The sequence below is a fragment of the Capricornis sumatraensis genome, chromosome 12, assembly GCF_032405125.1.
Source record: "Capricornis sumatraensis isolate serow.1 chromosome 12, serow.2, whole genome shotgun sequence".
NCBI classification, from domain to species: domain Eukaryota; kingdom Metazoa; phylum Chordata; class Mammalia; order Artiodactyla; family Bovidae; genus Capricornis; species Capricornis sumatraensis.
Window position 1 is genome coordinate 35,368,515 of NC_091080.1, and position 26,640 is coordinate 35,395,154.

General features: G+C 44.2%; 1 protein-coding gene across 7 annotated transcripts in view; it reads left to right on the forward strand.

The window, feature by feature from the left end:
* Window positions 1-26,640, forward strand: part of DCLK1 (doublecortin like kinase 1) — a 335,254-nt gene that overhangs the window by 217,908 nt on the left and 90,706 nt on the right. For 3 of the 7 annotated variants that reach the window (XM_068984415.1, XM_068984416.1, XM_068984417.1), the window contains exon 4: window positions 22,698-22,814. In XM_068984415.1, coding sequence (XP_068840516.1) covers window positions 22,698-22,814 — 117 coding nt within the window. Of the gene's footprint in view, window positions 1-22,697; window positions 22,815-25,486; window positions 25,496-26,640 lie in introns of all 7 variants that reach the window. The other 4 variants (XM_068984422.1, XM_068984420.1, XM_068984421.1 and 1 more) reach the window with 2 other exon arrangements.

Consider the following 26,640-nt stretch of genomic DNA (forward strand, 5'->3'; position numbering starts at 1 on the left):
TCTCTGGTTTATTAGCCTTGGATAGGAAAGAAAGGTTTCCTACAATATGCATCATCGTGACTGCCTGCCACAGCCCAAACAACGATGCCCAAGCATTCATCCGGCACATGGGCGCATTCATCCATTCTGAATTCTCTGCTCTTACTCATACTCGCTCGCTCCGCTGTGCCCAACTCTTTGCATTGTTGTTGTTAATGTTGAGTTGCTAAGTCGTATGTGACTCTTTTGAGACCTCGTGGACTGTAGCCCACCAGGCTCCTCTGACCATGGGATGCTCCAGGCAAGAATACTGGAGTGGGTTGCCATTATTCTTTGAGTTCCTGAAAAGTCATCTTCACTTTTCCTCATCCACTATCTGGTTCTAGCCAGTTTGACTCACACTTGGTCCCTGCCGTCCGTTCTTTTTTCTGTGGCTGGGTCAGGGTATTCCATATTTCTCATCCCCTGGCCGGTCTCTTATTTCCAGCCTTGCACTCCTCAATGCTAACCTCCACATTGCATATTAATGTTCTCCCTAAAATGCAAATCAGATCAAGTCAGCCTCTTTCTTTAAAGCATTTCAGTACCTCCTTAACTGCCGCTTTCTTATTCCCTAAGGATAAAGTCTGTGCTCCTTGTAATGGTCCCAAAGACCCTGCATCATCTGGCCCTTAGCTGTTTCTCCAGACTCCTCTTCCTTCATTTTGCAGTTGTAACTGATGACTCGGTAGTAAGTGGTTTTAGTTTTCCACTTCATACACTCCGTGCTGCCTTAAGACCTCTCCTGCCCTTGACGATGAGTTCTGGAGCCTGGAGCATCTTGTCTTGATCTGGTTTATATCCGTAGGTTCTTCAAATTCTACTTCAATGAGCCTTCCATCCACAACCAGATGGAGTGTGTTCCTTTTCTGAGCATCCAAGTCCTACACACAAGTCCCTGTCTCTGTCCTAGCACACCTGCCACTGAATGGTGAAAATGATCTGAATGGTGAAAATGTCTTTCCCTCTAGTGGGAGAATTAACCTGAACTAAGGACCATACTGCAAACCAGTCCATCTTAAAGGAAATCAGTCCTGAATATTCTTTAGAAGGACTGAAGCTGAAGCTCCAATACTTTGGCCACCTGATGAGAAGAGCTGACTCATTGGAAAAGACCCTGATGCTGGGCAAGATTGAAGGCAGGAGGAGAAGGGGACGAGAGAGGATGAGATGGTTGGATGGCATCACCGACTTGGTGGACATGAGTTTGAGCAGGCTCCAGGAGATGGTGATGGACAGGGAGGCCTGGCGTGCTGCAGTGCATGGGGTTGCAGAGTCGGACATGACTGAGCGACTGAACTGAGCTGCGTGACCATACCCCCTTTGTCTCAGTGCTAGTGCTGAGCTCATGAGAGATGAAAGAGAATTCCTCTGTGGAGATTTATTGGATCCTTTGCTGAGAAGAGAATTGCTGTTTTCCATATTCTTTCAAACAAAACAGATCATTGTCACTTGTTTTTTCTCTGTATATTGGGTTCTAATAGCATATTTCTATGTATGTATTGTTTCATTTATCTTACTTTTCTTTATGGTTGCTGTATCCAGTCTAATCAAAGCCTCTCAGAAACTTGAATATTTGAGAAGCAATTTTCTACCCTGTTTCAAAATAAACCTTTGAAGTGTTCCTTTCCCTTTGGAGCAGATGTGTGTTTAACCTCTCTTTCCTGAAGTTTCTCTGAATGATGATGTCAGGAGTAATGCACCATGTTTCTGTTCTTCTCAGGATGACCGGAAGCAACAGAACATCGTTAGTGAAGTTATGGAGGAGGAAGAGCAGGTTTTATTAAAAGAGGTTTAAGTCTACGGGAGCTAGAAGAAAATATTCATGAAAAGCTCAAGCAACCACTGACAGTGACCTGCAATTCTGATAGTCCTTTGGAATGAAGTGTCTTTCTTTTGGGTATCTGTAGAATTATTTTTAAAAATTTGAGTAGTAGATGTAATAGCCCATTTTTCATTAAAAATAATTTATCCTACTTTATCTGAAACCATATTCATTATTCTCAAAGTGAGTTTATTCTCGTTTATATAGTGTAGGCAACCCTGATTTTTTTTTTTTCTGGACTGTATAGATTTTTGTTGTTGTTTAGTCATTAAGTCATGTCTGACTCTTTGGGACTCCATGAACTACAGCACTAAAGGTTTCCCTATCCATCACTGTCTCCTGGAGTTCACTCAAATTCATGTCCATTGAGTCAGTGTTGCTGTCTAACCAGCTCATCTCTGCCACCCTCTTCTCCTTTTGCCCTCAATCTTTCCCAGCATCCGGGTCTTTTCCAGTGAGTCAGTTCTTCACATAAGGTGGCCAAAGTATTGGAGTTTCAGCTTCAACATCAGTCCTTCCAATGAATATTCAGGGTTGATTTCCTTTAGGATGGACTGGTTGGATCTCCTCGCTGTCCAGGGGACTCTCAAGAGTCTTCTCCAACACCACAGTTCAAAAGCATCCATTCTTCGGCTCTGAGCTTTCTGGTCCAGCACTTATATCCGTACATGACTACTGGAAAACCATAGATTTGACTGTACAGACCTTTGTCAGAAAAGTGATATCTTTGCTTTATAATATGCTGTCTAGGTTTGTCATAGCTTGTCGTCCAAGGATCAAGTGTCTTTTAGTTTCATGGCTGCAGTCTCCATCTGCAGTGATTTTGGAGCCCAAGAAAAGAAAGTCTGGCACTGCTTCTACTTTTTCCCCTTCTATTGGCTGTGAAGTCATGGGACCGGATGCCATGATCCTAGCTTTTGAATGTTGAGTTTTAAGGCAGCTTTTTCACTCTCCTCTTTCACCCTCATCAAGAGGCTTTTTAGTTCCTCTTCACTTTCTGCCACTAGAGTGGTATCATCTGCATATCTGAGGTTATTATTTCTTCCAGCAATCTTAATTCCAGCTGGGCATTTTGCATGATGTACTCTGCATATAAGATTGTATCTGGGACCATTTATGGAGCTTTCAGAATACTTGATAAAATTTGTGTAATTGGCCTTTTCTGATTAACATTTTCCTTAGTCTGAGGCACACAAAAAAAACCTCACCAATATATATATGGGATGGAAAAACTTGACAGTGTTTTCCAATTATGTGTTAAGGATGATTCCAAGGAATTAAATTAATTTTAGAGATTTTTGCTCATCACTGACTCATTGCATATCTGTGCAAGAGAGAAAGACTATTTACCTTGATTTTTGACTCATACTCTGGGGGTAAAAATTCAATGATGAAGGTAACAGTCATTCAAAGCTGCTGGAAATAATATACTAATACCTGTAGTTTTATTCTCTTTATTATGTCTTAGTGAAAGGTCTTCAAGAATAAAAAGCAAAAAAAGTCTACCAGTGAATAATCACTGTAGGTATTTAGGAGACAGGCGGAAGAGATTCTGTAAGAAGTAGTGATTGTATAACTAATTGTTTAATGTGTTGGGTCACACTCCCCTCAGTAAGATGAGAGCTCATGAGAGCGTGAAAGTCCCTTAGGATGTGCCCCAGCTGGTACAAGCCAGGCTAAATTCCCTTGAATCATCCAGGGCTAACCTGGATGGCTAATCATCTGCTAACCCATATTGTGGCATATCAAGTTCTAGAGCATTGATTGACTGCACTGAGGAAGAATGATAACCCCAGTGGCTAGAGGAGTAACAAGAACATAGGAGAGGAGGTCAGAAAATGCCCCTCCATCTGCCCTGGCTTCTACCCCAATTGTGAGAATTTGAAAAGAGGGCAGATCAGGGAAGGAGTCTCCGAAGATAAGCCCACTGAAAACCCGTTTCCTAATGGAACTGTGTCCTCGCTGGTACAGAAGATGCTGTGAGCAGTGAGCTGACAAACCACAGTTATTTCTTTTGCACACAGCTCCACTCAAAACTCACCACATTTAATATTTCTTAGTGTTATTGAGACAGGACTCACATACCATGCAGTTAACCCACTTAAAAAGTGTACAATTCAATGGCTTCTGGGTTGTTTACAGAATTGTGCAAACCTTGACCATGATCACGGTCAGAACATTTTTGTCTCTCTAGAAATAAACCCCCTAACCTTTAACTCAGCAGTGGCCACAGGACTGGAAAAGCTCAGTTTTCATTCCAATCCCAAAGAAAGGCAATGCCGAAGAATGCTACTGCACGATTGCCCTCATCTCACACGCTAGTAAAGTAACGCTCAAAATTCTCCAAGCCAGGCTTCAGCAATACGTGAACCGCGAACTTCCAGATGTTCAAGCTGGTTTTAGAAAAGGCAGAGGAACCAGAGATCAAATTGCCAACATCCACTGGATCATGGATAAAGCAAGAGAGTTCCAGAAAAACATCTATTTCTGCTTTATTGACTATGCCAAAGCCTTTGACTGTGTGGATCACAATAAACTGGAAAATTCTGAAAGAGATGGGAATACCAGAGCACCTGACCTGCCTCTTGAGAAACCTATATGCAGTTCAGGAAGCAACAGTTAGAACTGGACACGGAACAACAGACTGGTTCCAAATAGGAAAAGGAGTACGTCAAGGCTGTATATTGTCACCCTGCTTATTTAACTTCTATGCAGAGTACATCATGAGAAACGCTGGGCTGGAAGAAGCACTAGCTGGAATCAAGATTGCCAAGAGAAATGTCAATAACCTCAGATATGCAGATGACACCACCCTTATGGAAGAAAGCGAAGAGGAACTAGAAAGCCTCTTGATGAAAGTGAAAGAGGGGAGTGAAAAAGTTGGCTTAAAACTCAACATTCAGAAAACGAAGATCATGGTATCTGGTCCCATCTTTTCATGGCAAATAAATGGAGAAAGAGTGGAAACAGTGTCAGACTTTATTTTGGGGGACTCTAAAATCACTGCAGATGGTGACTGCAGCCATGAAATTAAAAGATGCTTACTCCTTGGAAGAAAAGTTATGACCAGCCTACATAGCATATTGAAAAGCAGAGACATTACTTTGTCAACAAAGGTCCGTCTAGTCAAGGCTATGGTTTTTCCAGTGGTCATGTATGGATGTGAGAGTTGGACTGTGAAGAAGGCTGAGCATGGAAGAATGGATGCTTTTGAACTGTGGTGTTGGAGAAGACTCTTGAGAGTCCCTTGGACTGCAAGGAGACCCAACCAGTCCATTCTGAAGGAGATCAGCCCTGGGATTTCTTTGGAAGGAATGATGCTAAAGCTGAAACTCCAATACTTTGGCCACCTCATGCAAAGAGTTGACTCATTGGAAAAGACTCTGATGCTGGGAGGGATTGGGGGCAGGAGGAGAAGGGGACGACAGAGGATGAGATGGCTGGATGGCATCACTGACTCGATGGACGTGAGTCTGAGTGAACTCTGGGAGTTGGTGATGGAGAGGGAGGCCTGACGTGCTGCGATTCATGGGGTCGCAAAGAGTCAGACACTACTGAGTGACTGAACTAAACTGAACTGAATCTGTAACAGTCCTACGGTTCATTTTTATTCAAACAGAAGGAGAAAAATCTTATATGTATAAACCTAGATTTATAATATAGTTCTTTTGTTATACAAAAGTAATGTTAAATTTGAGGGTAAGGCAACTGTGATTGTTAAACATTTTTATTATTAGGTTTTTTTATTGTAAATTTTGACATTTTGTGCTATTTTCTTGAGACAGAACTCCAACGTAGAGTCTACCTAAGTTATGTGCATTTTTGGTCATTTCCAGAACATATAATGTCACTCACCTAATGAAAATGTTCCTTGAAAATACTTTGTGACCTTTTATTGAAATTTCTTATTGGATGGGTTCTTTACAATAATTAATTCCCAGAACCTATAAAATAAAAGTTTCTCTAATTACAATGCAAAACAATTAATTATGTGAGGCAAAACACTATAAAAATGTAAAGTCAGGAGACAAATTAAAAATAGTATGTTTGTTAAACATACCCTATAAAGGACTAAATTTTGTAAAAGAGAGAGTATTTATCAAGCAGTAAAGAAAAGGACAAACAACAAAAAATAGTTGAAGGGTATGGACACGCAGTTCAGAAGCAAGAAATTTCCAATGATTTATAAATAAGGAGAAGGACATGGCAACCCACGCCAGTACTCTTGCCTGGAGAATTCCATGGACAGAGGAGCAGGACAGGCTACAGTCTATGTGATCGCAAAGAGTCGGACACGACTGCATGACTAACTTTTTTTTTCAAGCTTTCAGTTTGCTAAGTAGTAATGAACTGAAAATGAACACAACGGTGAAACCCCATTTTTACTTAAAAGGTAAAAAAAGCGTTGGGAAAGTATGAAGGAAGACTCTCTCATGCAAAGTTGATAAGAGATTGGTGAGTGCCAGACAGTACCAATTTGTAAAAATTTTAAAGGCATATCTGTCTTTGATCATTGATCTGGCAACTGTGTCTCTAGAAAATGTTGTGCACAGATGCACAGAAATATATTTATAAAGGTTATTGTAGTTTGTTTGTAATAACGGAAATCTAGAGAAAAAAGTAAAAGCTATCAGTCTAGCCAGATAAGTAAATGAGGATACTGTGCGGTCCCTAATGAGCATTAGGTCAACCCAGATGGGCCAATATTGTAACTTGTCCAATATATATTGCTAAGTAGGAAAAAAATCAAAGTATCAATATTGTGTATTATATTCTACTTTAATACAAAAGAACACATACATACTCATTTGTACACATGTACATATTTATGTGTGCTTGAATTTTATGACAGACTACCAAGAAATTGTTATCAGTTAGCACCCCTGGGTGGGTGCTGAACTAAGATAGGAAGTGGGAGGAAATAATTTTTTATTGCATGCCCTTCTTTACTATTTAGATCCATGCTTGATATTTGAATTTTATAAAATTTCAGAACATTTTCGCATTTAAAGGGCAGCACTATGTCATACAGAAAGTTGGAAATGCAGAAAAGCATAAAGAAAAAGTTAAAAGCAATTTCTTGACCTAAGATTTGGAAAAATCATTGTTAAAGCTATTCAGAAATATTTTTAAAATATTTATTTGCATGCATGTGCACTGGAGGAGGGCATGGCAGCCCACTCCAGTGTTCTTGTCTAGAGAATCCCATGGACAGAGGAGCCTGGCGGACCACAGTCCATGGGGCTGCACAGAGTTGGACACGACTGAGCAACTGAGCACACAGGCATGCTTGCACACTATGCTCTCTTTTTTTACTCATAAACATTCCTTATCATTAAATAGTCCTTCACAGTACTTTTAAAATAAATATGTCATTATTAATTATATGGCCATGATAGGTTGTTAGTGCATTTTCTCTTCATAAATTGAAAGAAAAAATATTTGAGAGAGATTGGTAATCAAGGTGGTAAGAGGTCTGTAAAAATAAAAATGCTATAGACAAGGACTGGATGGTGAGTCAGAATCAAAAGCCAAATTCCTTTTTAAAAAACAGCATATATCATGCAATCTTAAAAAAGAAAAAAGGTGAGGAAATGACTCAAAATTATAGCATGTTTTCTGCTGTATTCCTAATAAAATTGCCAAAATGTAATTTAAATAATTAAGAGGAAAATGTTAAAAATCAATAAATCATCAATCACTTTCTAATAAAGAAAGAGGAACAAATCTGGCTTATCAACTTTAAGAAGTGGTTGCCAAGGAAAAACAAAGCAGATTCTAGTGTGGCAGAGTGTGGCACAGCTCCTAACTCCTGTTTGGGATGATTTACTGCTTTCTTTTAACTTTCTTGCACTTTTAGAATTTTTATAATAGTTATAGGTCCTATTTATAAAAATAATAAATCCATCAGAAAGCATTTTTGGTAGATTATTTTCAAAGAAAGATTATGAAATTAGGCATTAAAATTTGAAATTTCTATGTATAACCATGTTTTCTCCATTAAGTGGGGCCCAGTAGACCTCTCTAGAATCCTATGGTTGCTAAGAGACCATCTTGTTAGATATCTTCTCTCCTAGCCTACAAGATGCTTTAAGTTTCTTTAAAAATAAAAATTATCAGGTACATGATGTGCCAGGAAGGATGGGGAGAACAAGCTCACTCATCTGTTTTCTAACTCGAACAGATTTTTAAAAATTATTTAAATACATTGCTGCTAATATTTTTGGAAAGGAAAAAAATCTTCTCTATGTGAAACTGAATGTCTTTAAACATGGCTTGACACTTTCCTCTCTGTTTTGGAAATAAAGAGTCAAATTCACCACAAAAATGCAAGTTTACCTTAGCTCAACATTGCAGTTTACTGAGTAAATATTTGAAGATGATAAATCTAGCCACAAAAAGCCAGTTATCTACTGAAGTGATTTAGTGAACTCCTGGGCCAGAGATAGCTACCTTGTGGACTGCAGTAATGACTTATTTGTTTGATGGCTAAGGGCCAAATGCAAAAAAATTATCTGATTTCAGGCAGCTTTCCAGCAAGTCTGCCCTGATGTCTCCCTTCTAACCAGATCCCTTTCCTTGAAAGACCACAATCCCTCTAAAATCCTATATACTGTCATATTAGAAGGCTGCCTTCATGTGACTACAATATTTATTAGCTTTGAAATACTATAACCCAGGGACTTACATAAGTACTGAACAGGGAATTCATTTCAAGCTGCATTTGACCCCTTGTTTTAAAGGTGATCTTCAAATAGGTTTAAGGGGAATAAATCAAGATTTCAACCCAGAGTCTGCCTTCTCCTAATAAAACAAAAGAAAAGAAAAGAGGCTTTAAATGTTTCTAACCTTTTTCTTCTTTTCTTCACTCTGGAATAGAAGATTAATCTCATCTACCCAGAGATGTAATTTAATGTCTGTCATTTGGAATAGAAGGGAAAATAGATAAATGGCTCGTGAAGGAGGTACTTTCAAATTAAACTATACAACCAAGGATTTTATTAGGCGGTTGATGCGAAGGATACTTCTCATTAAAAGGAAAGTCAAGTAACAAGGAGACATGAGAAACGGTAATAAATATGACACTTTGGGGCAAAAGTGAGGAAAGGAAATCTTAAGTTTTCAGAGCAGAGAATTACCCAGAAGAATTAGCTCACTCTTAAAGTGTCTCCCTCATGTTGCATGAATGTGAAAGAATTTAGAAAGAAGAAATGGTTTAGAAATGTGTTTGATCCAGGAAAACTCTGCCATTCATAACTTTACATTCTCTGAGTACGTGTGGCTGAAAATTCATCCCTTTCCTATTTGTACAGATGTCAGTTCAGTTCAGTCATGCAGTCATGTCCCCTCTTTGCGACCCCATGGACTGCAGCACGCCAGGCTTCCCTGTCCATCACCAACTCCCCGAGCTTGCTCAAACTCATGTCCATCAAGTTGATGTTGCCATCCAACTATCTCATCCTCTGTCGTCCCCTTCTCCTCCTGCCTTCAATCTTTCTCAGCATCAGGGTCTTTTCCAAGGAGTCTGTTCTTCACATCAGGTGGCCAAAGTATTGGGTTCCAGCTTCAGCATCAGTCCTTCCAATGAATATTCAGGACTGATCTCCTTTAGGATGGACTGGTTGGATCTCCTTGCAGTCCAAGGGACTCTCAAGAGTCTCCTCCAGCACCACAGTTCAAAAGCATCCATTCTTCAGCTCTCAGCTTTCTTTATGGTCCAACTCTCACATTCATACACAAGTACTGGAAAAACCATAGCTTAGGCTAGACCAACCTTTGTCGGCAAAGTAATGTCTCTGGGTTTTAATATGCTGTCTAGGTTGGTCATAGCTTTTCTTCCAAGGAGCAAGTGTCTTTTAATTTCATGGCTGCAGTCACCATCTTCAGTGATTTTGGAGCCCAAGAAAATAAAGTCTGTCACTGTTTCCATTGATCCCCCATCTATTTGCCATGAAGTGATGGGACTGGATGCCATAGTCTTAGCTTTTTGAATGTTGAGTTTTAAGCCAGTTTTTTTACTCTCCTCTTTCAGTTTCATCAAGAGGCTCTAGTTCTTGTAACTCTGTCCTAAACAAATGTCTGAGCTGTAAGAGGTCAGGGATTAAGCTATCCATACGGAGATGAGTTCCTAGGTAATTGTCTTCCCCCGGTTTGCTTAGTTAGAAACTGGCAATCTTGGTTGAAACTGTTACCAGTGGCTCCCTCTTCCCAGAACCCCTCCCATTTCCTTATCATTCTCCCCATACCACTTCTTCCTCCTGGACACTGACTCACATGAAACAAGGTGAAAGGGAAGGTTTGAGAAGTGAATACAGCATCCTTTGTGATCTGTGAGCAACCCAGATCACGCAGCCAGAAATCCAATGGGTCACAAAAACTATGGCAAATATCTTGTCTGGTTGTCCTCTTGTTTTAATGGTTCCATCCTAAATTCAAAGACCCATGTGAGCTGCTTAAAAGTGCAGGGCCAGCAACAGCTGAGAAATTCACCAGGAATGCCCATGTCATGTTGGTTCCCCCATTTTCGGGTGTTCGCCCCACCTCCTTGCTCATTCAGACAGTGTGGCACTTGGACAACCTGGAATGTCCCCCAGGCCTTTAACATGTAGCCTTCTTAGCTGTATTTGACAAGCGTGTCCCCTACGTGATTGCTAACTGTAGAAGAGCAGGGTTTATCTACTGAAGCAAGCTCTTCACTTTGTCAAAAACAGAAGCAACAGAGCATTTCTTCTCTGTAGCCGCGTTGCAAGCTAAACGGTAGGGGAGTTGCCATCAGCTGAAAACACAGTTGCCTCCTCAGAAGGATTGCAGGGATGAAGTGGGATGGCCCCAGAGAAGCTTAGACTATATTAATGACCCTAGAAAGTGGAGCACCTAGAAACATATCTCATAGTTCTATTAAACCTGTGAAACTTTGTCTCTGAGCTTTAAGTCGTTTTTATCCTATTTAATCTCTCAATGAAATAACCAGACTTGCTATTTTCCCTGAAGCCGTGGAACAGTCAAGAGTTATTGACAGACTATAAAAGTTGCCCTGTTGTGGGCAGTGTCTATTTTCTGTACTGATTATGAAAAGATGGAAGAATGTACTTCATCCCTGTGTCCTGGGTCTCTCATGCTGCTGATCTTCAAAGAGTACCCTGGACACCCACAGGCATAACTGATTCCCAGAAAATGAATTTCTGTGCAGCACTTAAGTTAATTTCTCCAGTGAATCTCCCTGATGGCACTCTTGGAATACTCTTAGCAGAAAAGTGTTGCTTGTATGGTATCAATGGGGAACTTTTACTCAGAGCTTTTGTTTCTTCGGGGTAGGTACTTCCATGATACCCCTAAGAAGTCATTCATTCTAAAGCCTGCTGATGGTTAGAACAATATCTAAACCATTGTGGGAAAACCATTGGCTGCCATGCTTCTAACTATTTCCTTGGAAGGAAATAAGAGCTTTCTTAAGAACCTAGTCAACTTTTATTATCCCGGAGAAGGAAATGGCAACCCACTGCAGTATTCTTGCCTGGAGAATTTCATGGACAGAGGAGCCTGGCGGACTACAGTCCATGGGGTCGCAAAGAGTCGGACACGATTGAGTGACACACACACACACAGAGCATTTATTATCTAGCAGCTTTTCTTTATGTTCTGATTTTTTGCGCTCTGAAATGCACATGTTTCTGTTACCTGTTCCTTCCCCGAAGCAGCTGAGTTTTGTCAACCTCTGTGATTGTCCCTGTTCCTTGAAGGCAAACCCTCTAAATTAAATTCTTTCCCACTGAGACTTTGCTCGGAAGTAGATTTGAATCGTTACTCTTGAGCATCATTAGTCCCTTCATAACCATGTAACTTCAGCTTGTCATTTCTCATGACAGTCATTCTGCCTGATTACTTTCTTTTGCACCAGAGTCTGAATCTTTATTCCTGGTCTTCTAGTTAAGACTTTTTCCCCCTTGGTTTCTCTGTTGATTTTTTAAAAATTTTTTCTCCTTGAGATGACAGTGCAGATTCAAAGATGATTTTGTTTGGATAATTATCTTCTCAAATCTTTACTTTGCCTCAAGACATGAAAGAGAGGTGACCCCTAAGTACCATTTACCTCATGTTGACATAGGTTTGAGTGTCTTTTCTCAGGAAGAGACTTAGCTCATTATTCCTCAAATGCAGGAACTTCTTCCTGGTGAAAAATCTCTGTTCCCAGTTAAGCTTGGTGTGTACTCCACAGAACATTTACATGAGGGTAGATGACTTTCTGGACTTACCAGGTGGCTCAGCAGTAAAGAATCCACCTGCCAGCACCGGAGATGCAGGTTGGATCCCTGGGTGGGGAAGATGCCCTGGAGGAGGAAACTGCAACTCACTCCAGTACTCTTGCCTGAAGAATCCCATGGACAGAGGAGCCTGGTGGGCTGTGACCCATGGGGTTAAAAAGAGTTGGGAACGACTGAGCATGCACGCATGCGTGTATATGACTTTGTGGAAACTTCTTTGGTACATGAGCCCTTCCCCCCACCAAGGACCTAGTTCTTCTGCTTTAAGCAACAGGTGGTGAGCTGGCCAGGACAGGCTCGCCTCACACGGTGCCCTTCGCAATTGTACCATGGATATTTCCCGCTAGAGCAGTGCACCCAGGGTACTAATCAGAAATAGAAATTCCCAGATCCTCATCCTGAGTTACTGCACAAAACATCTGGGGAAGGGGTTTGGGAGGTTGTGTGTTCAACAATGACCCCCAAGTGATACAGTACAATACTGCCCCTCAGGAAGATGCTGGACTATGTTACTTAATTCCTTTCTTGAGTTACTGATTATCATTTATTACCATCTATGGCCTGTTTCTTAAGTTACCCTTTGAGTGTAAGAGTCATAATCATCTGAGGTGCTTGTTCAAGATGCAGATGCCTGGACTTTGAGATCAGAACCTCTAGGGCCTTGATCCAGGGAACCTGTGTTGTTGTTGGTTTACATGCTCCCTTTGATCAGAATAGGGCACCCCTGGATAGTTCTAGAGTGGTTCTTCTCAAGCTTTAATGTGAGTCCACATTTCCAAGAACACTGGAAAAACGCACCTTCTGGGTCAGTAGGTCTGGAGTGGGGCCTGAGATTCTACAAGCTCTCAGGCGATGTCGAGGCTGCTGGTCCATGGACCACATCAGCACAAGATGCTAGCTGCTGCTGCTAAGTTGCTTCAGTCGTGTCTGTGCGACCCCATAGATGGCAGGCTCCTCTGTCCCTGGGATTCTCCAGGCAAGAACACTGGAGTGGGTTGCCATTTCCTTCTCCAATGCATGAAAATGAGAGGTGAAAGTGAAGTCACTTAGTCGTGTCCAACTCCTAGTGACCCCGTGGACTGCAGCCCACCAGGCTCCTCCATCCAAGGGATTTTCCAGGCAAGAGTACTGGAGTGGGGTGCCATTGCCTTCTCCGCAAGATGCTAGAGAATGTCCCTAAACAAGATGGCCTAAACTCTCGGACAGCACAGAGCCCGTGACTCTGTTTTGATGGGAGGAGAGTAACCCCATCTAAGCTATGACTCATCTTGATCTCATGAAGGCGGCACAGGACAGTTCAGAACAGAACCTCACCCGTTGTGAATGGCACACGCAGCATTATCAGCGTCATCACTGTGGGCTGCCCTGTGACTCTACACCTTTCCCTTTCTCAGGGAGCCCCATGGGGCCCTCCTGACCCCTGAACCACTTGGGCCTGGGCTGGAGCCACTGGACCAAAGATGTACACTTATTTCTGCAGGAGTGGGATAAAGTCAGCCATAAAAGGAGCCTTACTCTACAGGACAGAGCTATGAAATTTTATGTCGATTCACCTTCCATGTTTTTTGTTTGTTTTTCTCTCAGAGAGATTTGTAATTCACTTTTTTCTTCCTTTTGGTCCTTAGGTAATTTGTCTGTTTCCTACCTATCTTTCAGATCATTTCCATCTTGTAACTAATGATAACCAGGTGGCTATGAGTTGTTAATAAATGTGAACTGCGGTTCTTCTTTCAAAGTCTACTTTCGGCTGAGCCTCAGGGCGACAGTTTGTTGTTTTTGAAAATTTGAGTTAGGACCAAATCTAAGTAGGATGGATACTTTTTGTTTTTTCAAGGCTGATTTATCCTGCTAATCTCTCTCCTCAGACTGTTAGTTTAATCCTTTGTTCCAAACGCCACATTGCACAATTACTTCAAATGCTGAGCCTCTGTATTTTTTTTTTTAAGTGATTTTCTTTTCTGTGGACCAGAGTGGCAGAAAGTTTCTGGTCTGTGGACTGATACTATCGGGATCACCTGGGGATTTTTTTTTTTTTCTTTTTAATGCTTCAGGTTCCATCTCCAGTGATTCTAATTCAGTTGGTCAAAAGAAGGACAAGAGTTCTGCATTTTTAGAGTGGGAAAGTCTGTCCTTTATCCTGAAGGGGGACCATGGGCCTTGGTAAACTCCTGGTCTCTCCTGCCTTCAGCACATGAAGCCACTACGTTGTGCAGACCAGTCAGCAGGTCTCAGAAGTACAGAAGTATGCTGGACAAAGAGCGTGTAAGCAGGGGTGACCTGCCCACTCCCCACACCAACCCCACCGAGAGCCCCCTCAAGCCTGGGGCTGGACCACCACACTGTATGTCAAGTCCTCCTCGTCCATGCATTCTGTTTCCTGTGTCCTGGTCCAAGCCACCGCCCTTCCTCACCTAGGTTAGTCCCAAGGTGATAGCAGGAGGAGAAAGGGACGACAGAGGATGAGAGGCTTGGATGGCATCACCGACTCAATGGGGGTGAGTCTGAGCAAGCTCTGGGAGTTGGTGATGGACAGGGAGGCCTGGCGTGCTGCAGCCCATGGGGATGCAAAGAGTTGGACACGATTGAGCGACTGAACTGATCTTTCAGACTCGCAGGCCTGAACATTTCAACGCTTTTGTTTAAACTCCTCTGTAACTTTCTTACTTCAGTAAAATCCAGACGCCTCATTTACTCTTCCCAATCCTGACTCTCTCTGGCCCCTGCCTCCCTCTTTCCCGTAATCTACCGGTGGCTGGTTCCCTCCTGTGTTCGGAGCTCACCTTCAGTGGCCTCTACTCGCAGAGCCCTTCTCTGGCCCTGTACACACTGGCCCTGTCCCCCTGTAGAGGAACCACTCGCCCGCCACGCGCTGTCACTGTCACAGCGTCTTCTTTCCTTGACAGAGCGGTTAGAAAATCTGCTCTTGCTCTTGCTTTTGTGTTTTAAGGCCCATTTCATCTCCTACAGTATAAACTCCCACCAGAGCAGGTGCCCTGTCTCCTCATTCACTGCTGTATCCTGGCTCCTAAACAGCAGGAACTTGGTAAATATTTGCAAAATAGATGAAGAGATGAACAGGGAAGGATGAGCGGAAGTGAGACAGCACAAGGGTGGAGCTGTTCCTCCTGCAGGGAAATTAGTGTTCTCTAAAGGCCAGAGGCAGGAAGACACTTAGTGTTTGTCAGCAACTGCAATAGTGTGTACAGAGGAAGGAGGAGAGAGGAGCTGAGGTGGGCAGGGGCCTTACAGGCTGTGCTCGGCATGTTCTCAAGGAGCAGCAATGAGTCCTAGAAGGGCTTTAGGTGGGGGAGGAACAGCAGAATCCTGACAAAAATTTTCAAGAAAGGTTTGTCCTAAAGTTGCATCACACACACTGTGGTAGGTTGAATGACCACCCAAGAATGGCAACTTGTAAATGTTCCCTTTCTTCATGGTCCATTGTAAATGGACCATGAAGAAAGCTGAGCACCAAAGAATTGATGCTTTTGAACTGTGGTGTTGGAGCAGACTCTTGAGAGTCCTTTGGACTGCAAGGAGATCCAACCAGTCCATCCTAAAGGAAATCAGCCCTGGATATTCATTGGAAGGACTGGTGCTGAAGCTGAAACTCCAATACTTTGGCCACTTGATGGGACGAGCTGACTCATTTGAAAAGACCCTGATGCTGGGAAAGATTGAAGGCAGGAGAAGAAGGGGACGAGAGAGGATGAGATGGCTGGATGGCATCACCGACTCAATGGACATGAGTTTGAGCAAGCTCGGGGAGTTGGTGACGGATAGGGAAGCCTGGCGTGCTGCAGTCCATGGGGTCGCAGAGTCGGACACCGCTGAGCAACTGAACTGACTGACTGACTGAAATGTTCCCTCACTTAGAAAAAGCTTCTCTGCAGATATAATTAAGTGAAGGATCTTTAGATGAGGGGATTATCTTGGATCATCCAGGCGAACCTGAAATACCAGCCTAAGAAGGAGGTGAAAGGTTTTGACACAGACACACTGAGGCGAAGTACACGTGAAGATGTGGGCAGAGGTCTCCGTGATGCGGCCGTGAGCCAGGGAACACCTGGAGCCACCAGAAAGAGGAGGAAGCAAGGCCAGGGTTCTTTTCTAGAACCTTCGAAGGGATTGTGGTGGCTCTGTAGCACCTTGATTTCAGATTTCTTCCATTTTCCAAACTCTCAATTAAGAAGCCACGAGTGTTTCAGGGTCCCACGTCACCGTGTTCTCAGAGACAGCAAAGCAGTGCATGCTGATCTGATTTCAACAAACAGCTGGAAGACTCACAACATTGCCACTCACGTCATCTTCATGCAGTGAATCCACAGATACCCGAAACTACGAGTCCATGTTGGCCAAATCTACGGGATGTGCAGAATGCATTGTTTGGGGGCTTCCCAGGTGGCACTAGTGGTGAAGAACCCGCCTGCCAATGCAGGAGACATAAGAGACGCAGGTTTGATCCCTAGGTTGAGAAGATTCCCTAGAGGAGGGCGTGGTCATGTTGGCCCAATCTACGGAAAGAATGTGCAAAGTGCATTGTTTAGGCCCCCGTGCAGGTGGTTGTTGATAGCTTCATTAACACCCTCAAGGAAGAATTGAAGAATTTATTGAAGACCATTGGGAACGTTGCTAGTGGAGAGATCCAGAAATGATTCTCAACCAGGGGCTGTGGCAACGTGTGGAGACATGTTCAGGTCGTCACAACTAGGGAGATGCTACCGGCATCTAGTGGGTAGAGAGCAGGGAGTCCACTAGCGCCCAGCACTGAACAGCTCAGCTGATGTGGGAAAAAGGAAAGACCCAGATTCGCATCAGGAAGGAAAGATCTGGTGCAGCGAGGCACGCAGCAGCCTTTCCTGTCGAGTACTCGGAAGCCTTCCTCTTTTTCTCTTTTCCCCAGGGCTGAACTTGATGATGGTGCGATGAGCGGGCTGGGACTACGCGGAGAACACTCAGGGGTGACAGGACCGCAGGAGCCTGGGTTACCCGCAGTCTCCTAGAGCACCAGATACACTCAGCTGTTACGCGGGGAAAAGTGCTTTTTATCTGACTCTCAGGAGAAAAAAAGTATTTGGGGAAGAGAATCGCTCACACAGTTAAAACAGTAGATCTGAGTGGTGACTCCCGAGATGTCAGGACAGAGCATGCCAGCACAAGAAAGCCTCCTCCAGATGTTATGGAAGGGTCAGCACCCAGCCAGCAAGTGCTCCCGAGCTGATTCCTGTTAGTTTCACAGCCAGCAGCCACACAACATCACGCAGAAACACGTGTGTGCCACCTGCCATTCTGAGCTGGGGGTCCTGAGGGTTGTGGTGGGCCAGTCTAGGTGCTGGGTTTAGACACACAGAGATATATTTTTAGAAGGTGCTTTAAAAAAATCTCAGTTTCCAGGACTTTATTCTCCAGTGAAGCCACTCCAGCCGGCGCCTTTGCTTCCAGTCCAATCTGCTACAGATTTTATTTTTTTAAAACATCTATGGTTTAGGGTGTTTCTGTCTCCACTGCTTTTATGCCAAGACCTGCTGCATTCGGAGCTTGGGAACGCTGGTTCCAAACCCCACCGTCAGTAGGAATGGGGGTTTTCACTGCGGTGTCAGAACTGACTCTGAACCTAAGTGGTGCAGAAAAAAAGAGAATGGGCCTCAGTTCTCAGAGCCTTCATCCCCACCGGGGAAACGCAGCAGACCAGCCCTTCCTGCAGGAGCCTACTTTTGTGGAATTTTTTGCTTGTTTGTTTTTTGCCTTGGTGTGAGACTTTCAGGATCTTAGTTCCCCTACCAGGGACTGAACCTAAACTCTGTAGAGTCCTAACCACTGGACCACCAGGGAGTTCCTAGGAGCCAACTAAAAGACTGCCCTGAAGTGTGAAAATCATTATTTTTCTATAGGAAGTAAACTTGAGCTGTCAGTCACACCAGGAATGGCCTTCCAGCTCATCCACACTGAAAGCTGGAGGCTAAGCAGGATGATCAGAGCTTCAACAGCCAGAAGGCTGAGCCAGAAGGTGGTGAATACCCAGGCACTGGAGGTACACCAGAATGACGCTGGCCAGCCCCTCACCAAGACAGGAGGGGAGGATATTCATGAATTGAGGACAGCTTTGAATGGGTAACCATTTATAACCGTGGTATTCGCAGGTGGGTCATTCCAACCCAGAGCATCTGAACATGTAAGACGTACTTTTGTTGGACAGTTAGACGCCAGAATTGGAGGTTTTCTCTTTTGGTCACTGAACTTGCGCCATATTTGTCAAAAGTCTCTAGAACTAAATGGGCTCCCTGACTCTCTGGCACGTAGCCATGAAGAGGACGTAAAAGAAAGTGAAAGTCACTCAGTCCTGTCCGACTCTTTGTGACCCCATGGCCTGTATAGAATACTGGAGTGGGTAGCCGTTCCCTTCTCCAGGGGATCTTCCCGACCCAGGAATTGAAGCGGGGTCTCCTGCGTTGCAGGTGGGTTCTTTACCACCTGAGCTATACGGTTCCATTTGGAAGCTTTGTACCTTTGCCAAGTTAGTGGGGAGCCTGTCTTTGCTATCAGGATGGGCAAGAACGCACAGAGCATCTACTGCTGGTCTGCTGGTAACAGATGCTTCTAGATGAACGTGCCCATCTCATGAGTAGCTCAGGACAACTGAATTTAGAGTAGTGATCACTGAGAGGTCTCTGCCTGACAGTGATTTTATTCCGCTGGCTTTACAAAGAGATTAGAGGAGTAAAGAAATCTCTTGTTTAGAGGGTATTCTCTAGCCAGCTTGCAGCATGTCCCTAAGGCTGCTTAGGCATTGAGGGGACATCACCTTGTCCTTCAGGGTTTTCCAAAAGATACTATCAGGCTCTGTTGAATGCATGAGCGTCTCGGCTGTGTGAGCTCAGGTGAGCTGCCGATGTCGGTGGTGGAGTTCTGGAATTGTTCCTGCTCTCTGGCACCTTTCATTACACATCAGCCTACACTTCCCAACTATTTCTGAGTTGGGGAGAATCTGCTCTCATGGGGCAGGGTTGGGGGGAGGTGGTTCTCATGCCACTGGGAACGGGGCCGAAGGGTGTATCCTTCTCCAGTTTCCTCCCTCTGCGTTCACATCCTGGCTGTCTAAATCTGGCCGTCACAGAGCACCTGTTTCATGAGTCGGGGTCCAGGGTGAAGGTGGGAAACGTCCTAACTTCTCTTTTACCAGATTATGAGAACATCTGTAAAGCTAACATTAGTACAGACCATATGGAGAATGGTACTCTCCCCCTCGCAGAGCTATGATTATAGGGACTTTCTGAAGCAGAGATTTAATCAGACTTTGCTTGCTTACTTGCTTGCTATGGGAGGTCCAGTCATAGAGACCCAGTTAATGTATTTCATCTGATTTTCTGTACTCGGGTAAGGTGTGACCATCAGTGGCAAGAGAAATTACTGTCCTGAAGCTTCTTTCAAGTGGCTTAATACCTACAGCCCTTCAATCTCATCTTCCTCAAGAAGTGTCCCCACAGCCAAAGGAAATGCATCCCTCTTAACAGGAAGATGCCAAAAATATCAGAATAAAGTGATTGACTCCAAAGGCAAATGACTCCAGCAGAGAGGGGAGGGTGCTCTTTGCTTCCTTGCCAGACACTGTGAAATGGCCTTCGTGAGAACAAATAAGGTTTTGTACTTTACTGGCCATTTAGATCGCATTAGTCACAAGCTTTCTAAATTGTGCTTTTAAGCTGACAGAAATTTTGGCATTCTCTCCAAAGTAATGAAGCATTTGTCCTTCTCCACGGCATCTTTCACCATCATAAAATACCATTTCCATTTAAAGTAATTAAAATCTAAACTGTACTGGGAAAGATGGTTGGAGTCCTTTGTTTTTTGTTTTTGTTTTTTCTCTCTAATTTATGGCTATGCTGCAGGTGTCTTCACTTGCTTTTATTTTGACCCTGGGTGGTGGCAGGGGCGGAGGGTGCAGTTATTGTTGCGTGTCTGTTTTCTGTTATTCAATCCTAGCCTTTCAGGACTATGCTAATCTCCCTGTATGACTCATGAAGCTTCAGTCTTATCCTGAAGGCAAGTGGCATGAGATGTGTAATTATCTTTTGGACTCCATGATCTCCCAAACGATTATTTCCTATAATTCCATTTTTGAAAGAGAGTTCCTTGTTTCTTTTTTCTTCTGATGCAGTAAGCATGCTGATAGACTCACTTGATAAGACTCGACCGAGTTGATAATTTGAATTTAGTATTTAAATTTTAACTTACTGATTATGAGAATGGGTTGTTTGCCTTCCCTCGCATTATCCACCACCACCCACTTGTCTATCTGCCCCGCCCATGGTCACTGATAATTGCCAGTCTTTATTCACAATGGAACAGGCCACTGCACCAGATCCTGGGGATGTGAGGATCCGAGAGGCTGGATTCCATTGCAGACCATTTAGCCTCTGAGAGTCTCATTTGCCTTATCTGTAAAATGAGAGGTTGGATCATTCTAGCAAATAATAGTTAAGAGTTCACACAGGCAGTAACAAGATGAGTAACAATGTGGGCCAGTATTTATTGAGCAACTATTATGCGCTTTTAAATATTCCAGGACTAGGTGGTACCCAGTTCAGTCAGTAAAGAATCTGCCTGCAGTGCAGGAGACCTGGGTTCGATCCCTGGGTCGGGAAGATCCCCTGGAGAAGGAAATGGCAACCCACCCTAATATTCTTGCCTGGAGAATCCCATGGACGGAGGAGCCTGGTGGGCTACAGTCCATGGGTTTGCAGGAGTCAGATACAGCTTAGCGGCTAAACCACCACCAAGGGCGTTGGGGATGGGGAGGCAGATGAATAAATGAATCCTTTTGATGGATTAATAATATGGTGAAAAATGAGTTCAAGAGGAGCCATAGGCGCTGTAGAAGCACAGCATGAGTCCACAAGGTTTTTCCAGTACTCCGAAAATCAAACAGAACGCCTACGTTAGCTCTGGTAAGACTGAGCCGCCTGACAAAAATACCCAGTTTCTTTCTGGTGGCTGGAAACATGTCAACTTAGTGTGGTAACAGCGGTTCTATTATGCTGCTCCAGAACCCTAGCTGGTAGGTGGAGCCCAGAACTAGCAATTTCTGGCACCTGTGGCAAACAGCATGCGACAGACCCCAAAATCAACTTTTTAATTCACTTTGCGGCTCACAGATGGGTGTTATTACCAGTGTGCACCATCTGGTAGCTTTCTATTTTAACCATTCATCCCTGCTAACTAGACGCCGGGCTTTTTTAAATTATTATTTTAAATTCATGTGACCTCTAAATGTTCACGACCTAGGAAAAAAAATCCTAGTTAACCTGCCCTCCTTGTAGTCCTGGTTTTGATTTACAGTGAGAAATGTATTATTATTTTGTGCAATTTGTTTCATAAGCCAACATTTTTCAAATATGAGGCCCACAAAAGAAAAACTAGCCCTCACTGGTTAAAAGATTCTTACCAGGTGGTTGGTGTTTCTGGTTCCAAAATCACGTGTGTTCTCCACCAGGCCTGAAGAGCTCACTGCCTGGCATGGAGCGAACACTTGGGTAAAAATGTCACTGGAAGCATGCCAGTGGACAGGCAGCGTTATATCTGTCCGATCTTGTTCCTAATGTACTTCGGAGAGGCCAGACCAATGTCTGTAGGCTGGGACAGACTCCAGGAGGTATTGTCAGTGGTGTGGACAGAGCCTTGGGCCAAGTGGATGTCCTTGTCACATGGTGGAAAGATCTGTTTTGTGAATTATGTGGCTTTCATGTGGCTCAGACAGTAAAGAATCTGCCCACAGTGGAGACCCAGGTTCGATTCCTGAGTCGGGAAGATCCCCGGGAAGGGAGGGCATGGCAACATACTCTGTTATTCTTGCCTGGAAAATCCCAAGGACAGAGAAGCCTAGTGGGTTACAGTCCATGGTGTCGCAAAGGGTTGACACAACTGAGTGACTGACACTTTACTCTCTTAAAGAATCATAGTGTATGCATTTTTTTTAAGTGTCTCTGTGTGTGCATATATATATATATATATTTTTTTTTTTTTTTTGCCGCACTGGGTCTTAGTTGCAACATGTGGGATTTAGTTCCCTGACCAGGAGTGAGCCTGGGTCCCCTGCATTGGGAGTGGGAAGTCTTAGCCACTGAACCATGAGGGAAGTCCCCTGTTTTGTGAATTAAAACCTCGAGACACACTCTCAGGCATTATTAATATGGTGGTTCTGATCGTATCTTCTAATATTGTTTCTTGCTTGTGTCTACCTTTTAATTTGTGCTGATATGTTTTATGCACCCTTGTCAATCTTTAAGAAATGGGAATCTCCTGCAGGGCCACCTGGCCAGGCCAGAGCAACCACTGGGGGTGGTGGTTCAGGGCGGGTGGTTCTGGAACCAAATCCCTGTGGATACAGACGGACAACTGCATTTAGCTCGATGTCTAAGATGTCCACTGTGTCCTTTCTGGTCTTCGTCTTGGTTCTGTTGTCATAGACATGCGCTGAGCTGGCAGGAAGCACGTGTGACCGAGGAAGGCTGTATATTTCTGATTCCAAGTTTATCATACATTTCGAATGGTACGCGCCATGCCCCTCTACTCACATGCGGCCTTTCTTCTTTCCCCAGAATGTCGAGTGGTGAAGTCCACTTCCTACACCAAAATAGCTTCATCATCCCGCAGGAGCACCACCAAGAGCCCAGGGCCTTCCCGGCGCAGCAAATCTCCGGCATCCACCAGCTCAGGTAAGGCCGCGGAGGAGCCCGGAGCGACTGCTTTGTTTGTGACGCATGCTGAGCAGAAGGTGTGTGAAAGCCCAGAGCGTGAGGTTTCAACGGAGTGCAGATTCCGGTTTATAATTTTAGAACATGGTAAGCTGGGGGAACAGATTTGCCAGAGTCTAGCATGTTGGCTGTAAGAAAAAACATCGGGTTCAGGAAAACTTAATGAAAGATTCGGAAAACCCAGACTTGCCCACAAAATAGGAGTATGCTCCTGACTTGCATTTCTGCTCAAAAAAAAAAAGAAGTATTTTTTAGGCTCAGGGCCCCCGACTCCAGAAACCTCCATTAAAGCTTCTGTTCCACTTGTGACTGGCTGGTGAGGAGGCTGCTGTTTGTGTCACGGAGTCTTGATCAGCACACTCTCGCTGTGGCCCCAGCACAGCCCTGGGGCCACAGGAACTGCAGTGACTCCGGGCCTGGCTCCTGTCTGTCCTGGGCTCTAGTGCAGTGCTGGAGCAGGATGTGGACTCATAGGATGAGCGCCTCAGCTCTGCCCTGTCTTTCTTGGGCCTTAAACTGACACAAACTAGTTTGTCTGTGTCTTAGGTAGAAGATCTATTTCACGGTGGTAGGTGATTATTTACTAAGTGCTCTAAACTGTTGAATGTGAATTATTAAATGATACATCCATCAGAGTGATCGTCACCTGATTTCACAAAGGCAGGCAGGAAAGCTCTTATAAATAGAGACCAAGACCTTTAGGGTCTACATGGAGGCCTTCTTACACTCAGCATTGTGGTCCCAGAGGGATGTGAGAAGATCTCTAGGTGGGGGCTACAGGACCTCCCTCAGGCACGACTGCCCAGTGTGAGTTACAGCCTCCCTGTTTAAAAGTGGAGACGCTGTACTCTTTTTTTTTTTTTTTTTCCTAATTAAAACGGAAACTTCTGAAACGAGTCTTAGAAGAAGGGACTCTTAGTTGGCTGGAGCGGGACCATGTGGTCCACCTTGGTTCTCTAAGAGGTGCTTTTCCCTGGGGGCTTTGCTGCATGCCACAGTCCATAGGGTTGCAAAGAGTCAGATATGACTGAAGCGACTTTGCATGCACGCATGCACTCTTCCCTAGCAGGTCCTCCAAGACCTTCTTCTCACTTTGTCCCCTCCCCACAGCATGGCTACAGCATCTCAAAACACAGCTGGCCCTTGAGGTGGGCTGAGTGTGCCTCACCTATTTTCCGATGGACTCGGAGCTCCTCCCTTATTGTGTCGTTAAGCTCGCCTAGACTGGACGGAACACTGATGTCAGACTTTGTTAAAGAGTAAGGTGATGAGCTGGCTTAAAGCTCAACATTCAAAAAGCTAAGATCATGGCATCTGGTCCCATCACTTCATGGGAAATAGATGGGGAAACAGTGGCTGACTTTATTTTTGGGGGCTCCAAAATCACTGCAGATGGTGACTGCAGCCATGAAATTAAAAGATGTTTACCCCTTGGAAGGAAAGTTATGACCAACCTAGATAGCATATTCAAAAGCAGAGACATTACTTTGCCAACAAAGGTCCGTCTAGTCAAGGCTATGGTTTTTCCAGTAGTCATGTATGGATGTGAGAGTTGGACTGTGAAGAAAGCTGATGCCGAAGAATGGATGCTTTTGAACTGTGGTGTTGGAGAAGACTCTTGAGAGTCCCTTGGACTGCACGGAGATCCAACCAGTCCATTCTAAACGAGACCAGTTCTGGGTGTTCATTGGAAGGACTGGTGCTAAAGCTGAAACTCCAATACTTGGGCCACCTCATGCAAAGAGTTGACTCATTGGAAAAGACTCTGATGCTGGGAGGGATTAGGGGCAGGAGGAGAAGGGGACGACAGAGGATGAGATAGCTGGATGGCATCAGTGACTCGATGGACGTGAGTTTGAGTGAGCTCCGGGAGTTGGTGATGGACAGGGAGGCCTCGCATGCTGCAGTTCATGGGATCACAAAGAGTTGGACATGACTGAGTGACTGAACTGAACTGAACTGAAGGTGATGAGACTCAAAAGTTTAAAGTTCATGAGAGTCATTTGGGAACTTGGTATAGAGTTTGCCATTCTTACCCCCAAACTCTCTAGATTCTGACAAAGACAAAAGCCTGTTTTAACCAGTATTCCAGGCAGTTCTGATCAGGTGATCCCGGTCCCAGATTTAGGAGGACAGACATGTAAGGAAGTGGTTTCCAGAGTGTGGTTCCTGCTGCATCACCATCCCCTGAACTGGGGCCCAGCAGTCTGGGTTCTCACAAGCCTTCCAGGTTATTCTGATGTTCACCTAAGTTTAAGAACCCCTGGATTGTGGGTAACAAAAGGAGAGATAAATATGGGGAGTCACTGACTCTGGACCATCAAGGGTGGAAGACAAGGCCTGCTCGTCCTCATCTGTTGGCATAACAGAGACTTCCTTCCTTCCTACCCCACTGCTTGCCTCCGGGCAGTGGTGTCCATCTTTAGCCCTCGTAACCTGGTCCTGTGGCATGTAGCAGTGTGCAGAGGAGAGTGGCCGGCGCCAGTCTCCTTTTCTGCCTCCTCATAATGACCTGCTTTCAGAGAGCCAGTCCCCAGGGAGAAGAGAGAGCTTCTGTCTGAAGATCCCCTCTTCTCTGGAAATTGATACTGGAGAAAGGCTCTCCCTTCCGGGGAGATGCCACCTACCTGCAGATATAGACTGTAAGAATGGTGGGGTGATGACAGAAAAGCTGCTGGTTAAAGCTCCCCTCGGGAGTGGGAGCTTGTTATTAGTCAACCGACAGGTTCCAGTGGAGCCCTTTGGAGGATGATCAGTCTTGACCAAAGAGCAGTCCTCATTTTTTCCAATCAGACCCACCTGGGCTGTAGGATGAAGTCCCACAGAGCAGGAAGGAAGAGGAGGTGATGGGCCTAGCCAGCCTGTTTTCCCTAAAATCGTGGCTATTTAGTACAATCGTGAAAAGCTGTAGAGAAACAGGCCTCACATTATTTGGAATGTTAATCAATACCACTAAAAAAAAGTCTATATTGAAAAACAATATTTGTGCCCTATCCAACCCACTTTGATACTGCACAGCTTTACTTAATCTTTCCTCTCTCCTTCCTCTTAGTATACAGCATAGGGTATGGGACTTCCCTAGTGGTTCAGTGATTAAGACTCTGTGCCTCTAATTGCAGGAGTCTTGGGTTCAATCCCTGGTTAGCAAACTAAGATCCCACATGTAGTGGGGCGAGACCAAAAAATCAAAAATTCAAAAAGTACTTTAAAAATATCAGGTTTGGTTGAGGGGGAAGTATCTAATAATGAGAATGAGAGATTAGCCGAAATCTTACGTCTCTTAATATCATAGATACTTTAAGGGAATCAATATGCACTTATTGCTATTAACTTTTTGTTATTACCTTTGGGGGTGGTGGTTTTAAGAGCTGTAGGCAGTTAGAAGCTCTTTGGTTTGGGCAAGAATTTCTCTTCTCTTTGCTTGTCTCCATAGGTCACAGAAGGTAGTGGGCAGGTCAGATTCTTGTGCGCGTGTCCAAGGACCGGCTCCTGACACCAGGAGCAGTTATCGTCTGCAGCTCAGGTTTCCACTGCAGATGCAGAAGTGTCTTCATGCTTCTGTCTGTCTAATCGTGGCAGCCAGGACTGAACAGGGTCCTCCCATTGGAATATAAGGCCAAAAGAAAAGGAAGAGAGAATTTTTGCAACTCAGAAAAAAATAAGCTTGTAAATAATGACGAGCCTATTTTATTTCAAAAAAGGAATCTAAAATTTCAGTTAAGGAAAAAAAAGAGCCATCACTCTAATCTTAAAAAGATAATTATGAATACAGGAAATTGTTTCACTT